Source organism: Microchirus variegatus (assembly GCF_963457635.1).
Source record: "Microchirus variegatus genome assembly, chromosome: 7".
NCBI classification, from domain to species: domain Eukaryota; kingdom Metazoa; phylum Chordata; class Actinopteri; order Pleuronectiformes; family Soleidae; genus Microchirus; species Microchirus variegatus.
Window position 1 is genome coordinate 4042232 of NC_139808.1, and position 15191 is coordinate 4057422.

Consider the following 15191-nt stretch of genomic DNA (forward strand, 5'->3'; position numbering starts at 1 on the left):
ATGGACTGAGCGCGAGTTCCAGCAGATGTGAGTCAGTTTCTGACTGAGATTTGATTCAGAAACTGACAGACAGAGATTTTTGCCATGTTAGAATTGCACTTTTTCCAAATATGTACTGTATATAAATATATATATATATATATATGTGTGTGACCTAATATGAACCTCACAATTTATAACCAGACAGACAAATCTATAGGCACTCCCATGTATTTTACCCCTGACGTTGTGTGTGTGTGTGTGTGTGTGTGTGTGGAAACTCTTCACATTCTTTTCTTCCCACTTATCTTGAAATCACAATAGATGTGGAAAGTGTAACAAAAACAAGCTGCACGTGATGTGGGAGTGTTCCTTAAGTTTGTCCGTTTGGGTGTGAAATATTTGAAATATTGGTCTGACACTTGCTCTGCCACCTTTTACCCCCATGATTGCATCTCATCTGTGACCAAAACAACAACGATTCTCAATTCTCAAAGCAACGGACTCATGGAATGACAAAGATTTCAAATGTTCTGACATTATGTCACGAAGAACCTGAACCAGATCTTGTGTTTAATTCTTATAAATGTCTCATTTATGTTGGTTAGAAGCAGCTTTTCTTAGCACGTGATGCTCAGGATGAAAATACTGTGAATTTGTCCACTAAAAAAAAGAAGAAATAAGAATGATCCTGTTTTTTTTTTTATTTCTGCTCCTCACTAACACTACACTCTTAGAAATAAAAGTGCTAAGTAGAACCATATAAGGTTCTTCGGAGAACCCTTTTTGGCTCCATGTAGAACCAATAACCCTTGAAAAACCCTTTCTTCCGGGAAAGGGTTTTTTAAAGCAAATGGTTCCAGGTAGAACCTTAGCCACTGTAGAAGGACTCTTTTGGAACCCTTATTTCTACTTTAATCAAAATCTGTTTTTAATTTGAAAGAAACACCGGCTAAACACAAAAAGAGATGATTCAGAAAGTTTTGTTCAGCTTTTCATCAGAACAAAACACAAAAAGACACAAAACCTGACAGATCATAAGGTTACCACACTCTTAGAAATAAGGGTTCCAAAAGGTTCCTTCTACGAGGGCTGAGGTTTCTACCTGGAACCATTTGCTTTCCCGAAGAAAGGGTTTTTCAAGGGTTCTTGGTAACACTGAATGGTTCCAGTAAGAACCATTTTGATCCAGAGAACCCTTTAAAACCCCTTTCCTGAATAAAGGGTTTTAAAAGGGTTCCAGGTGGAACCCTCCAAAAGGGTTCCAGGTGGAACCTTTATAAAAAGGTTCTACCTGGAGCCAAAAAGGGTTCTCCTATGAGGACAAGCCGAAGAACCTTATATGGTTCTACTTAGCACTTTTATTTCTAAGAGTTTATTTCTTTGCATTTTGTATTATTCTATCTTATTTACTTATGATAACAATAACGACAATCAATACATATATATATGTATATATATATATATGTATATATATATACATATATATATATACATATATATATATAAATTAGACCCTACAGTATTTTAGATACAGGCCTCTACCAAACGGTTGAGACGTCTGTTCATAATAAACCTGGTTTGCATAATTCATAAAGTACAACATTCAGAACAAGTCACATTAACTCAGTGTTAGTGAGTTCAGCCTTGATGCATTTTCCAATGAGATATAGTGACTTAAAGTGTGCTCGACCAAACGGTTGAGTAGTACTTTAAAGGGTTAAGTTTCAATTGCTGTTTTAAAAGCAGAAACATTGCATATTGACTGATTTCAGCTGACTTTGACCCCGATCATGACTCAGGACTCAGGAGCATACGGGGCAGCTGCAGGAGTCTGCTTATTTACAGACCTACACACTCTCACATTCCCTCGCTGTCTCTCAGATGTATAGTCGTCCCTCCCCACGCACATGTTTCCTCTAATGCTGAACTTGTGGAAAAAAAAATAAAAAAAATGAAATGACGCCCTTGAGGCTCTCGCTGTCACAAACAAAGCAAAGTAATAATATTGGAGCTGTTTACACACATGAATCCCAGCAGACCTAAGCTCTGAAAATGTTCAACTCCTACACATGTCTTTCCCTGTGACACAGTCATGATAATACGTGGACCTGACAGGTCGTGTTTCAGGCCCCGGTGCAGATGAAACAAACGATTCGTGAATTATTCTGGATATATAAGGACATTTTATTTTTTTTAATCGAGTGTAATTTCCCACTCCTTCCTACAACCGTTCCTCCTCCGCTGACCTCGGGCCTCGGGCTTCAGCAGGTTGGGATGATCACCAAGATAAACAGCGACTGGCTCTATAGACCGTTGCTTTGGTGCGTTGGGGCCGCCCACGTCCGTGTCCCTATGAGCCGCGTGGTGGAGACGTTCCCACAGATCTGAGTGTTTATGCTTCACATTATCTGTAACGACAGAACACTAAAAAGAAGAATTCAGTGTCAGTTAAAGAAGTCCCTGATTCAACCCTCCTTTAAATGTCTATAGAATAAATAAAAGAGTGAAGTATTTAATGACATTTTAACAGAAAAGAGACCCACGTGGATGTCAGATGACCCCAAAAAGGGTCGACGACCTTTTAACGCAGATTTATAACAGAAAACACACTGATATTAAAGCATTATTTATAACTCTGTCTTGTTTTAGATATTCTTCAACAGACACTTATCACAGATTATAATCTATATATAAGCGTCTTTATGGATCAGACGTGTACTGTATAATTTCTATTCCCACAAGTATACAGTGCCATCTGCTGGTTCACAGCTCAACTACAGCGCTGAGCGCCTATAGCTGTGTTGTTGTTGGCCTTGTTGATGCAAGATTAGGACTTTTTATTTTTAAATGTGATCTTTCATTTTAAGAAAACGGGAGCAACAGAGACAAAAAATGATCAACACATCAAGGCCGGTGCAAAAGGACACACACAGGAACGACACAGCAAACAAGGACACAACAATAGAATTTGATTACATAAGTGAATCAAAACAGCCTGCAAAACAAAAGCAGAAAGTGGACAATGAAAAATTGGGGGATAGAGGAGAGGTGGTGGGTTAGAAGAGGGGCAGAGAACACATACGAATAGGACATTAAGACAATAAAACTATTAAATAAGTAAGACAGAATAATAGGAAGAGAGAACACAAACCAACAAATTAAGGTCATTGCACAAAAACACCCAAGAATGGCACAGCAAAAGGACCAAATAAACAAGTTAAAATAGAGGAAAAGTGGGGAACAGAGGAGAGATGTGGGAAAACAAATAACAGAGGATAAAACCACAAAACTGTCCAATTAAGATTAAAATTAAGATGAAGGTTTTTCTTTTTTAGACATAATGTACATTAAGAGCAGCGGATCAACTGACAACAGAGCTCTGCCTGGAGTGTTTGGCTTCAAGAGCTCTGTGCAGTTAAAAACAAGTAATAACAATAAGCTCTTCAGATAATCCTAAAATAGAACAGGGAGCCAGTGTGAAGAGGCCAGAACATTAGGGGTATACGCCGTCTAGGTTTTGGCCCTATATATATATCAGAAGGTGAGCAGCAGCATGTTTGACAAACTGTAAGTGTTGGAGAGCAGATTGATGGAGACAGAACTAATAGGGAATCACAGAAGTCCAGTAATGAAGTGAATTATCCTCTTACATATCATTCAAGGTAAGATAGGAAATCTAATGGTCTAAGACACGAGAAAAACTGTGATTTTCATCTACAAGGTTGTGTCTGTCTGTGACAGCATATCTCGCTGACCGTTAGCCAGATCGCCCTAAGATTTTGGATATGGGTTGAGCATGGCCCGACGGTGTGCATCCTTGATTTTCAGAGGGCGGAGCTGATCCCCGCCGACTTCGTCGCTGCCAAACTATAAATACGTCATATCTTAACACACACAGCACATGTTTAGACTCTAAATGGCCAATTTCTCGCCTCAAATTATCTTAAAACTGCGTTCCGTGACACAGAAAAGTGACAAACGGCCACTGTTTCAACAACAACAGTCTTTCTCCCTCGGACGCCATTGCTCACTGTAGCCAAAAGCACAACAACCTTGCGCAGCGACCCCGACTGATCATGGCGGGAAATTGCAGCACCTATCCGTCACCACGACGCAGAAGTATAAAGGCTCGAGTGGTCTACGTGGTGACGCAGACGGATAACGCATTACGCAGTCGGAGAAGTATAATGTGGCCTTTAGCGTAGCTAGCTGTTTTGTGATCGTCAGTCACGCTGGAATCTCTTTACAAGGCGTATTTGATTTGCGGTGTGCACATACTTCCTACGGGCACTGCACTAGTTAAAGGTGCCATACGTAAGAATGTGGCCAAAAACGGTTACTACATTCAAATTCAAAACACCAAGGTTTCGTTTTTTTTTTGACAGAACTGGCAACCCGTCGTTTCTCGGCAGCTGAGACTCTACTGACTGCAATGAGAATACGTGATTCTGATCAATTTTGCAATTTTGTCCATGTGTTAGAAAGGTTAAAGGTCATGTCCAGAAGAAATTGAGCCCATCATTGACCTACAGTAACGTCTATTTATCTTTCAAACAAGAAGAAAGAAATAATGATTTTCCAAATGTAGAACTAACATCGTTTTGCGTGATAAATTAAAATCTCTGATCATGTAAGGGTTACAGAAAGTTGTTACATGCTGTGGAAAATTGCTTAAAGCCTTCATGGTTATTTTCATAAGCTTCCTGATGACTTTGTACAAGTGTTATCACAGACAAGTGCGACGACTCGCCGTGGGGGAAACGTTTTCATTTCTTTGATGAAAACTGCTCCTGTCGGCAGAGATGACACGCAGTGAATAACACGATGGAACCACATCTTTATTAACTTGGATCTGTACAGAAAATAAGAACACGGTCGTCATCATCATCATCATCATCATCATCATCATCAGTCACCAGATCATGCAAAGCAGTATTGCATTACGATTAAAAACACAATACAAAACAAAGAATATACTCTACCATAAACATGGGGACCTCGAAAAAAATAAATCAGTTAATATATATTACAAAAAATAAAACTCCTGAGATGACACGTTCATACGTACAAATACAATGTGTTATAGTTCACTTGCAACAGAGTACTTAACCACGATGAAGCGGAGAGGCTGGTATACCGTTCATATATATCTATATCTATATATAATTCTTATTTTTTTCCACACATATGAAACTGAAAGGTGGCAACTTAACTAAGAAATGATAAGTTTATTCCAGGTTGCTTTGAATTCTGTAATCCTGCAATCCAAAAAGCCAACACTTTTTTTTATTTTTTATTTTTTTTAAATACAGCATATATATATATATATATATATAAATCTTAAACCCAGCATCTATAGGGTGCAGTAAACAACAACCTGGAGAGTCGCCACTCAACGGAATCTTACGTGGGGGGAATGTACAGTAAGTGTTAAGGAATCAAACAGATACACAGGTCCTGTATTGGCATGTATGATCATATCTATTATTTATAGCACGTCTCCAGAGTCTGTCTTTTTCATGAGAATAACCAACAAAGTACAATACTGTTCGAGAAGTCTACACACAGAGGTGAACACAGGAACATCACCGGTTACAGCAACAGACGCTGAGATACTGATCGGAACTCACTCATTTACCTTTGGTCAGTCAGTCGAAAAACAGAGGTGTCAAACTGGCAGCCTGTGGACCACAACTTCATCTCATGTTATCATGAAAACATGGCCACAACCTCCTCTTACTTGTATTTTTTATAATGTATTGTATAACGTAATGTATTACATTCCACATTAAATTACATATGCATACATATATATGTATACATAAAAGTTTGGTTGGTGTTCTAATTATAGTTGTTATTTAGTTAATTTTTAGATTGTTTTTGCCAGTAATAGGTATATTTGGCATCATCTATGTGCTTTTATTGTGAAGAATACATCACTCCAAATCAAAACAAGCACTTTTACTTTGGAATTCCGTGAAATATCACCATGAATATCTTCACTTTTAAGCTCATATTGCCAAATCGTACTTTTTATAATAGTAACAATTAGACATGTGGTTGTTACCATACATGTAGAATTATTAAATGTATAATTTAACGTTATTATTTGGGTAATTTTTGGATTATTTTTTTAGATTTATTTTATTTTGCATTGTCACTATGCTTTTATTGTGAAGGATACGTCGTTCCGTGTCAAAACGAGCACTTTTACTGTAAAATCTCATCATGAATATCTTCACTGAGGAAATATTGCGTTATAATTTTAAGCTCATATTGCCAAATCTGCTATTTTTAATATTTTTTTTCCGAGACACGCCCCCTCTTGAACAGCCTAGATGCTCATTGAGACCCCAGGCCGTTTGAGTTTGACACCACCTGGTCTAAAACGTTACGAGACATCACCAAAAGTCCCGAAAGCTCCAGAATCGACAAGAGCCCAAATTAGTCAACTGATTAATTCAAAAGTGTTGTTGTTGTTGTTGTTGTAAATGAATGAATTTCAAGCTGTAATCGACTCAGGGCTCTGCACAACTAACAAGCGAAGCTTGTGAATAAGTTCACAATAAGGCTACAACATCTAGAGAGGAAGAGGAAGAGAGAGGCCACGGAGGGTAAAACTCAAACACTGATAGAGAGAGAGCTCACCTTCTGCTCCAAAAGTCACACCGAACCACTTGAGGAGGAGGAGCCATGCATAACAACTGAGCACAGATGTACACATGTACACACACACACACACACACATTATTTCCAACTCCCACAGACGACAATTAACTTTGGAGACAAAAAAAAAACAAGGGAGGGAAGGGAAGGTGTGGGGGGGGAGGGGGGGTTGGGACAGCAGTGACGAGCAGTAACCAAGGACCAGAGGCACAATGGCTGGATTTACACCAGAGAAGTTTCCAACCTTTTCCTCGTGTTACTTTCACTTTCTGAAGCAAATTAATTCACCGGGAAAAGAAAACCCATCAAATCATGTGATCATATTTTAAACGTGGATAAATCCAGCCACTGAGAGAAAGAGTTATGCCACTGACGCATGTGAAAAGTGCTACTAGATTTTCAACATTGGCTTATCTCCCTTCATAAGTGTCATTTACTGTATAATATATATATCTATATATATATATATTGTATGTACATGAATAATATACTGTTTTTGTTTTTTTTAGGGTGTGCTCTGGGAAAAATAAAGATTTTTTTTTTGTCTCTCTCTCTCTCTCTTATTACGCCAGTCAATCTGTTTCTATTCAATGACGTAACTCCTTCGGTCCATTTACTCTGGCACAGGATCAATAGCTGAACATCCCAGCCGGGCAAGGCCTCACTGTTCACTCACACAGAGAAAAGCCCAGAAGGTGGAGGAGGAGCAGAGGGACTCGGAACAGGAGGGGAACACAGTACAGTTAACACACACATTATTTTGTCTTTTAAAATCTCAGACTGGTTTCACATTTAATGTCAATCGAGTCAAACCGGCCGAAGACGAAAAAAAACAGGGGCCCCCGGGAATTAATCAAAGAGGGCCCTGACTATGGCTTTGGGGGCCGTATCTAGTCAGAGAAAAGGCTGGCGAAGGACTTTCGGAGATTGCGAATGGTCTCCGCCTTTGCCTCGTCTTGGCCGTCGCCTGCGGAGCTCGAGACCCCGCGGAAGAAAGAGGAGTCGCTGAAAGCGTTGAAGGCATTGGTCAGGGACTGGGACTTACTGGGAAGAGGGAGGAGATGAAGAAAAAAAAGGGGAGGAGGAAGTACAATGGAGGGGAAGGGAAGGAGTGAGGAGATAAAGGGGAGGTACAGGGGGAGGGGGGGGGGGTGGTATAGGGGAGGAAAAGAGCGGTATATGAATATTAATAAAGATACCGAGGAGCTTGGTGAGGAGCAAAGACACACAGGGAAATGTGTAAGAGGTCACACACGCAATATTTAAGCAACAGTCCTTGAGAAACTTTACAGATAATTTCACTTAGTTACCAACTTCACTATGAGAACAAAATGTACTGTGTAATGTTCTGCTTCTGCATCATAAACATTTAAATTACGGCCCACTCAACTGCACCTGCCTTTTGCGTTATCAACAGAGTGTGTTGATAAAATGGCTCTTACTTCAGCAGAGGATGGGTCTTTTGCCCCGAAGCTGGCTGTTCTTCCCCAGCAGCGGGGGCCTCGTCGGGGGCCTCGGCAGCTGCCTCAGCTGGGTCAGACTCGGGGTTCTTGGCCTGGAGCTGAGCCTTAGCTGGAGACTGGGCGTGAGGCGGGGACTGGCTGGCTCTGACTGGGGACTGAACTTGCGCCGGGGAAGAGGCCGAGGCGGCGTCTGAGGACGGATCTGGCTGCGGTTTGGATGAAGATCTGGGAGGAGGAGGCGGGGTTTGTGGCTTCGGCTGGATGTGAGGCTTCGAATTCCTGCGCACAGGTGGGATGGGCTTTGCGGGCGGTGTGGGTTTGGGGGGCAGCTCTTTGGGTTTGCCAGGAGCTGGTGACGGGGAGCCTTGAGGCTGGGGCTTGGGCTGCTCTATTGTAGGCGGTTGGGTGGTGGAAGCGACCGGGGCTGGAGCTGCTGCTGCTGCTGCTGGTTTGGTTGAAGGAGAACCTGGAGCTGCCACAGCCGCTGCTACTTTAGCTGGGGATGACGGTGAAGTTTTGGCCGGAGATGGGGTAGAGGCGGAATCTGGAGCGGACTTTGCGACAGACGGGGCTCTCGTCATGGGCGGAGGCCTCTGCACGGGAGGTCTTGTGACCGACTGAGACTTTTGGACCGGGCCTGGCTTCTGAGTCTGAGCTGGTTTCTGAGCTGGACCTGGACCAGGTTTCTGGGCCTGGTCAGGCTTCGGTACAGGTTCAGACACTTTCCTAAGCGACTCTGGCGACGGGTCCACGCTCTTTGATTTCACTGGAGCACCAGAAAGATGGAGATACGCGAGGTTAGAACATCGTCACAACGTTGTGCACAACACAATGAAGCAACAAAGCAAAAATACAAAAAGAGGAATGAAACAAAAACATTGTTATTGTGTTATAAATTCAGCAGCACCTGTTGTTTTAGTGAAGCAGTTAGAAAACCAGACCAACGACCAAAGCAGAACATGATAATGAGCTTCGGCTAAACATGCCCACTGAAATAATGACCTCTCACATTCAGACAAAAAAACAACCCCCGACTCATCTGCCATGAACAAGACTGAAGCAAAGCAGGCTCTGAATGTTTGTGAGTGCAGTGTGGAGGCCAGCAGGGGGCAGCAGATAGCGAGTCAACAAAGCCCAAGTGTTAGTCGCTTGTGTGTGTGCACGCTGTGACCATTAAGAGGTGGAGTGCAGAGCAGTGAGCTGAGCGGAAAAGAGGAGGAGATGGCAAACAACAGTAAACAACAATAGAGAAGAGACGACGGTGAACCTGAAACACACTGTTATCGCTATTATACGATTACACTAAAACACACAGGCAGGCAAAGCAATTCATCATGCAGCGCAACACAAACAAGTGATTATACATGCTGAGTAGAAAATGACGAGCAGGGATGAGTTTCCAAAGGGTAATAATTCACTTTTCCTGGCTGCAGGTTGCAGATTATACTGAGCTGATTGTGTGAAGGAGGTTTTAAAGCCTCTTTTTGAAGGCGTAATCATGAAGAATGTGGAGAAAGTGTAGATTAAAGTTGAAAATTCATCCCATACACTCTTAGAGAGTCATTAACTTCAGGGCAGCTAAATGGCCACAAGTCTTACGTTTTTTTTTTTTTTCAACGTTTGTCGGAACTCACGATGCATAAAAATCAAAGAAAATTCCATTTGTACAAACATAATTTGTAAAGGGTGAGACAGTAAATATTTGCTTGGATAGAAACCCTTGTTTTAATCTGATTGGAGTCGAGGTTTTGCTTCATTATTTGACAAAATACTCAGACAACTGTTTCACCTGAGGAGGCACTTAAGAAGCCAATCGACTGGATCGAATCTCGTTTGACTACATTAACTGTTCTGGATCCAAGCAAATAAGCAATCTTTGCGAGACAGAAAAAGATTTTCAGTTAAAAGAACTTTCAGGTCGTAAGTTGAGAGGGAGTTTTCTTATAAAGAAAATCTGTATTTGAAACACTGTACTTTTTTTTTTGTCTCAGGAGTTATAACACAGAATTACAAACAGTTGACTTTAAACCAAAGACGACGCCAAGCCGAGTCATTCACAGAGCATTCAGATCTTGCAAATGAGGCTTTGGAAAAAAAAAAATCACCAATTTTCATCACAACAACAACAACACACGAGATTTTAAAAAGACAGCCAAGCATTGCCCCCACAGAAACCTAGCTTCACTGGCCAAATTAGCACAATAATCAAAAGGTTTAAGACGGAGTAAACGTAAGACCAACATCCATTTATGCATAAGCTAATTTTTGAAATTATTATCTTTGAACCTTTCAAGGATAATAATTCTACGACATCATCACACAGTAGGCACGTGTTCATCTCGAGCAGTTCACCTCGTAAAAAGCTGCCATTTCTGGGACAACCAGCACAAAGACCAAAAACACCACCGCAGGCTTTTCTACGCACACCCATGCAAAAATAATAAATAAAAAAAACATGATTACTAAACATGCAAACACACACACACACACACTAAAAACTCCACTTATAATTACTTTGTTCACCGTGTTAAGTCCTGTTTAACAAGCACTTTTCTTTTAGTCAACAAACGTGGTTTTTCCACATGTATTTTGAACAACACTCAGCTCCGGGTGCACACATGCTAACACAGAATTACGCTATGGCTCTCGTTAAAGTCAGCACGCTGCTTAAGTGCTAGTGTGTTAGTGTATGTTTGATCGTGAGTTAAATGTTGATGAGAAACAAGGACAGAGGTACTTAAAAGTACAGCAGACGCCTTTTTCTATCTCTGTACGCAGGCTAAAGCGGCGCTAATCCTCACCGCTAACGCTAACTTCACGTAAAATTGTGTTGTCTGATATCACAGCGACACTCTGCGTTGTTTCCAAACAACAAAGTTAAGGATTTCCGACAAAGTGCTTTATCTTCTTCTTAATGGACTAGACTTATTCATTTTCTTGCCAGAAGTCAGATGGTAGGTGTGAAATGAGACCGCTAAATGCTAAAACCAATAGCTTGTTACTTAGCAAAAGAATGGAAAATGAAGATATCTTCTAACCCTGTTCTTTTTTTTAGATAATCTTAAATTAAGTTTCAGATGCACATGTATCTGTTGTTGTAATTTCAGATAGTCAAACTTGGCGATTGAATGTTAAAAAGGCTTTAGCTTCTTTCTTCTCATCCAACTCCTGACAAAAAAACGAGTACATTCAAATATGTCCACGTTACTTATTTCCTTCAGATGACCGTTTAAGCATCGGTTTCATAATCACTATTGTGGCAGTAACCGGACGCTGTAACGTCATTCGTCTCGTCCTCTAATCCTCTCATCTGTCGTCTTGAAAAGAAAAATGAGGAAAAACGTTTCCCTAAATATCAAAACGTGTTGAGGATCAAGATTATAATAGTGATGACGGCAGTCTGGGATACAAAGTAGGGTTGCCAACCGTTCCGTAGAAAAATACGGATTGTTCTTTATTTTTGATAATCGAGTCGGTGCAAAACCATGACATGGAAAAAAACAGATTGGTGCGACTTAATGCAGATTTGTATGAGGGGAAAATAAAACCTTGCTTCTGTCTCCACTGTGCGATGTAAAGGTAAAATGGGGGAAAACAAGAAGATTGCAAATTATTATAGCGATTTTTAAAATCATTTGGTTGATAGAAAGATATAGACATAAAAATATTACTGTAAAACTGCAAAACTGTCAAAGTGAAAGTGTCTAAAGTGCAATATATTCCTTATTTTCTTATCAGGAAGTTGGCAACCCTAATATCAAGTATCTCAGGATAAAACTGATGTTTACTCACAACGTAGGACTTAAAACCACTATATTAGGTTCAATAACTTTAAAATAAAATATCCCAGTGAGAGTTTTTCATTAATGGCAGTTTGATGCAAAAGGCTTTTACTGTTTTAAATACCAGGGCTACGTTCAGATATTTGAAAATGAATTTTGCCCACGGCTGATTCAGCGTTTCCTAGACATGCTTTGTGGCTGCAGCAGCAGCACTCGTGTTACAATGGAGAGCAGGATTCAGACAACCTTGGGATGGAGGGCGCTGGCCTGAGGTCCTGTTTGGATCTGCCACTCCTTCCTTGAGGGCAGCGCTCTGGGAGAGAGACGACGGAAAAGAAAAACAGAGAGAGAGAGAGAGAGAGAGAGACGGGGTTGACAGGAAATCATGAGTAAACTCAATTTGTGAAAGCAGCAGCAGTGAAAGGTCACAACAAAATCATTTCTCCCCTGGCGTCGATAGCTTAAATTTTTAATAAGCAACACTGCTTGTGTGATTCATGAGCATGAGCTATTATTAAAGGGGATATAATATGCAAAATCAACTTTTTAATCATTTTAATACTTATATTTGTGACTCTAGAGGCCCTATCAGCTGGCAAAGTGTGAAAAAAGATGACTCAATTATCTTTTTGTGGTCCAGGAGATAAAACACGCGATGTTGACTTCGGTGCTCACTGGGACATCACAATGCGCTATATTGTCTCGTGGAGCTCCGCTTTGTCCGTAAAACACGCGAGAGTGCTGGCGAGGGCAATGGTATCCGAAAACCGGAAGTCCGTGAAAAGTTCTATTCTTGGCTCCACAGTGCAGCAGAGAGTTCTACAACTTCTAAACTTCCAGCCTCAGAGGATTTATCTGTCCAGTGGATACATGTTATATATGACGGCAATGTGCCTGCTAGAGCCTGCAAATGATCACTTTTCCAAATGCTAACTTCTGTTAGCTCCCAGTAGCCTTCGTGGCCGGTGTCATTTCCTGTCCCTTAAAGGGACACTGTGTAGTATTTAAGGGTTTATATAACCCGAAATCCACTTTCGCCCTCTCCCTCGCCTCACGAACCTCATCTGCTGACATGGAGAAAGCTGACGAGGACGACATTTGACCGGCTGAGGATACCGTAGCGCTCAGGAAATGGAGGGGGTGAGCAGAGGAGCAGTTCTTTGTTGTAAATTTCAGCCTCTCCTCTAGATGGCACTATAAACTACTTACTTCACCCTTAAGTTTTACTTTTTGTTTAAGGTGGACCTAAAGAGATACTACTAAACTGAGCGTTCTAAACAGGGCTGTTTTGGTGATTGAACTACTGTGGTGCTTCATCCTTATGGTATTTTGACCAAAGCATGTCGCAGACATGTTCATTAGGACACCAGGGAACTAGTTTAACTTTGAGAAATAGGGTATAATATGTCCCCTTTAACATTCATTTGAAGTGATACAGTATAAACACAGCGGTTGTCTTCGTCAACGCGTTCAAGCGAATCGCGCTCCAGCGTTTTACCTGCTGAGGCTGCACGGTGGTTGGTTTCCCACCCTGAGGAGAGCGAGCGGGCGAGCGGGAAGCCGAGGACGAGCGGGCGACCAGAGCTTGGTTCATTTTAGTGAGCACCACCTCAGAGATGAGCTGGCGGTCCTCGGCCTGGTGATCGCCGATTAACTGCATAGATGAACCCACAACCTGGACAGAGAGGAGACACATACAGTATATGAGGACATTTGGGTGTTTTTCATTGAACTGTTTACGTGTTTATTAAAGGATTGAAGTGTTTTTTCCGTATCGGATAAGAGGTTTAGTTCAGTGCTGTCAAACCATAAATAGTAAGATTATAATATATTTAGACACATCGTCATTTCTAATGCCATAATACCATCTTCATCTCACATGGCTAATCTAATAGAACGACACATTCACTGACACGCACACTGACAGAAATCCTTTTTTAATTTCACTATCCAAATGCCCGATCATTGCAGCAGCCGGGCAGAATAAGAAGTGAGCAATCAACACCGTCGAGGGCTTATTTTGTTTTGTTATAAAATCTAAATCCATTTGCGATGCTGTCATTATTAGAGGTTGAAGTGCAGTAGTACAGCCAAGAAGCACCATCAGATTTGTTGTTTTCATGGCTGTCCAATTCTGTGATCCCTGGGAAAGATGTTACTGAAAGACATTACATTACCTGTATTTTCTGGATATATACCAATAAAGTGATTGAGCAATAATTATACTGCCTGGTCATTATAGCGTTGCTAAAACAACACATTTAATGCTGGACTTTTGCACAGTGCTGTAGTCATCATTGTTGTGCTATGATTAAAATTGACATCATTATAATTTTTGCTATTGCTAATACGAATAACACTATTTTTGCTGTAAAATGATTACTACTGTGACTGTTATTCATCCGTTTCTCTCTCCACTCAAGTGCTTTGCTCACTGTCGGGTTTCTCTTCTTTCTATAATATTGTGAGGACATAAAGCATGATCATTAAAGTTTGATTTGATTTAATCATAATGTGCTGTATCACTGCCAAAATGTGGACACGAGTCCACCAGGCTTTTTCCACGGATGATGGATTTCATTCATTTTGTTTGAGCCTCGACAGTCCTGCCTATTTTATCCCTTAAGAGTTCCTTAGGGACATTTAATATTATATTAATAATATATAAAAATAGTGAATCTTTGCTGCATGCTTTGAATGGGGAAAATGTAGTGCCACCTGGTGGACAAATATAAAAAAGTGAAATGTAATGCTAATAGTCCAACATGAAATCTTAACATAAAGAAATGCATTAGTTTATGTTAAGATAAATGTGGGATCAAAAATAGTATTTTCAATGGTTTTCAATTGGACGTTTTTTGTCCCGAGGAACAAATTAGTAAGTTTTTTTAAAGGAAATCTTAAGGGTTAATGTGCTTATTCACTAGCAAAAGAAACCCTCCTCACTACTGTCGCTGCAACCAAGCTCTATGTTATGACCCTGGACAATGAGGCTACATGTCCACTCATAACCTGCCTGCTCAGATTCAGCTCTGTCGGCTCATGTCATAATAGTGTCTGCATTTTTATCCTGCTTTCTGTTGCATACAGCTACAGCTGAGACAGCGGTTGGTAACTGGAATATCTCTTGTACTTAGTGCACTGCAACATTTCATTTTCTCAGTCTTGCGATTGTATTCTGTGTCATTGTTTGTACTTATAATATATTGAGGCAGTCTCTATTTGCTTACTCATCCCTACCTCGCCCACCTTACAAACACTTGCATCATGAATTCAAGACTCGAGGCTATAAAACATG

The 15191-nt window shown here is 40.7% G+C and overlaps 1 protein-coding gene across 1 annotated transcript in view; it reads right to left on the reverse strand.

Moving 5' to 3' along the window:
• Positions 1 to 7538: 7538 nt before the first annotated feature.
• The window catches only part of syn2b (synapsin IIb), a gene marked incomplete at both ends in the record, with an annotated part of 69224 nt that continues 61571 nt past the window's right edge, over positions 7539 to 15191 (reverse strand). Inside the window, 4 exons of the mRNA XM_083892503.1 lie at positions 7539 to 7692; positions 8091 to 8877; positions 12116 to 12206; positions 13392 to 13568. Of these exons, the coding sequence (XP_083748629.1) occupies positions 7539 to 7692; positions 8091 to 8877; positions 12116 to 12206; positions 13392 to 13568 (1209 nt within the window). The remainder of the gene's footprint in view (positions 7693 to 8090; positions 8878 to 12115; positions 12207 to 13391; positions 13569 to 15191) is intronic.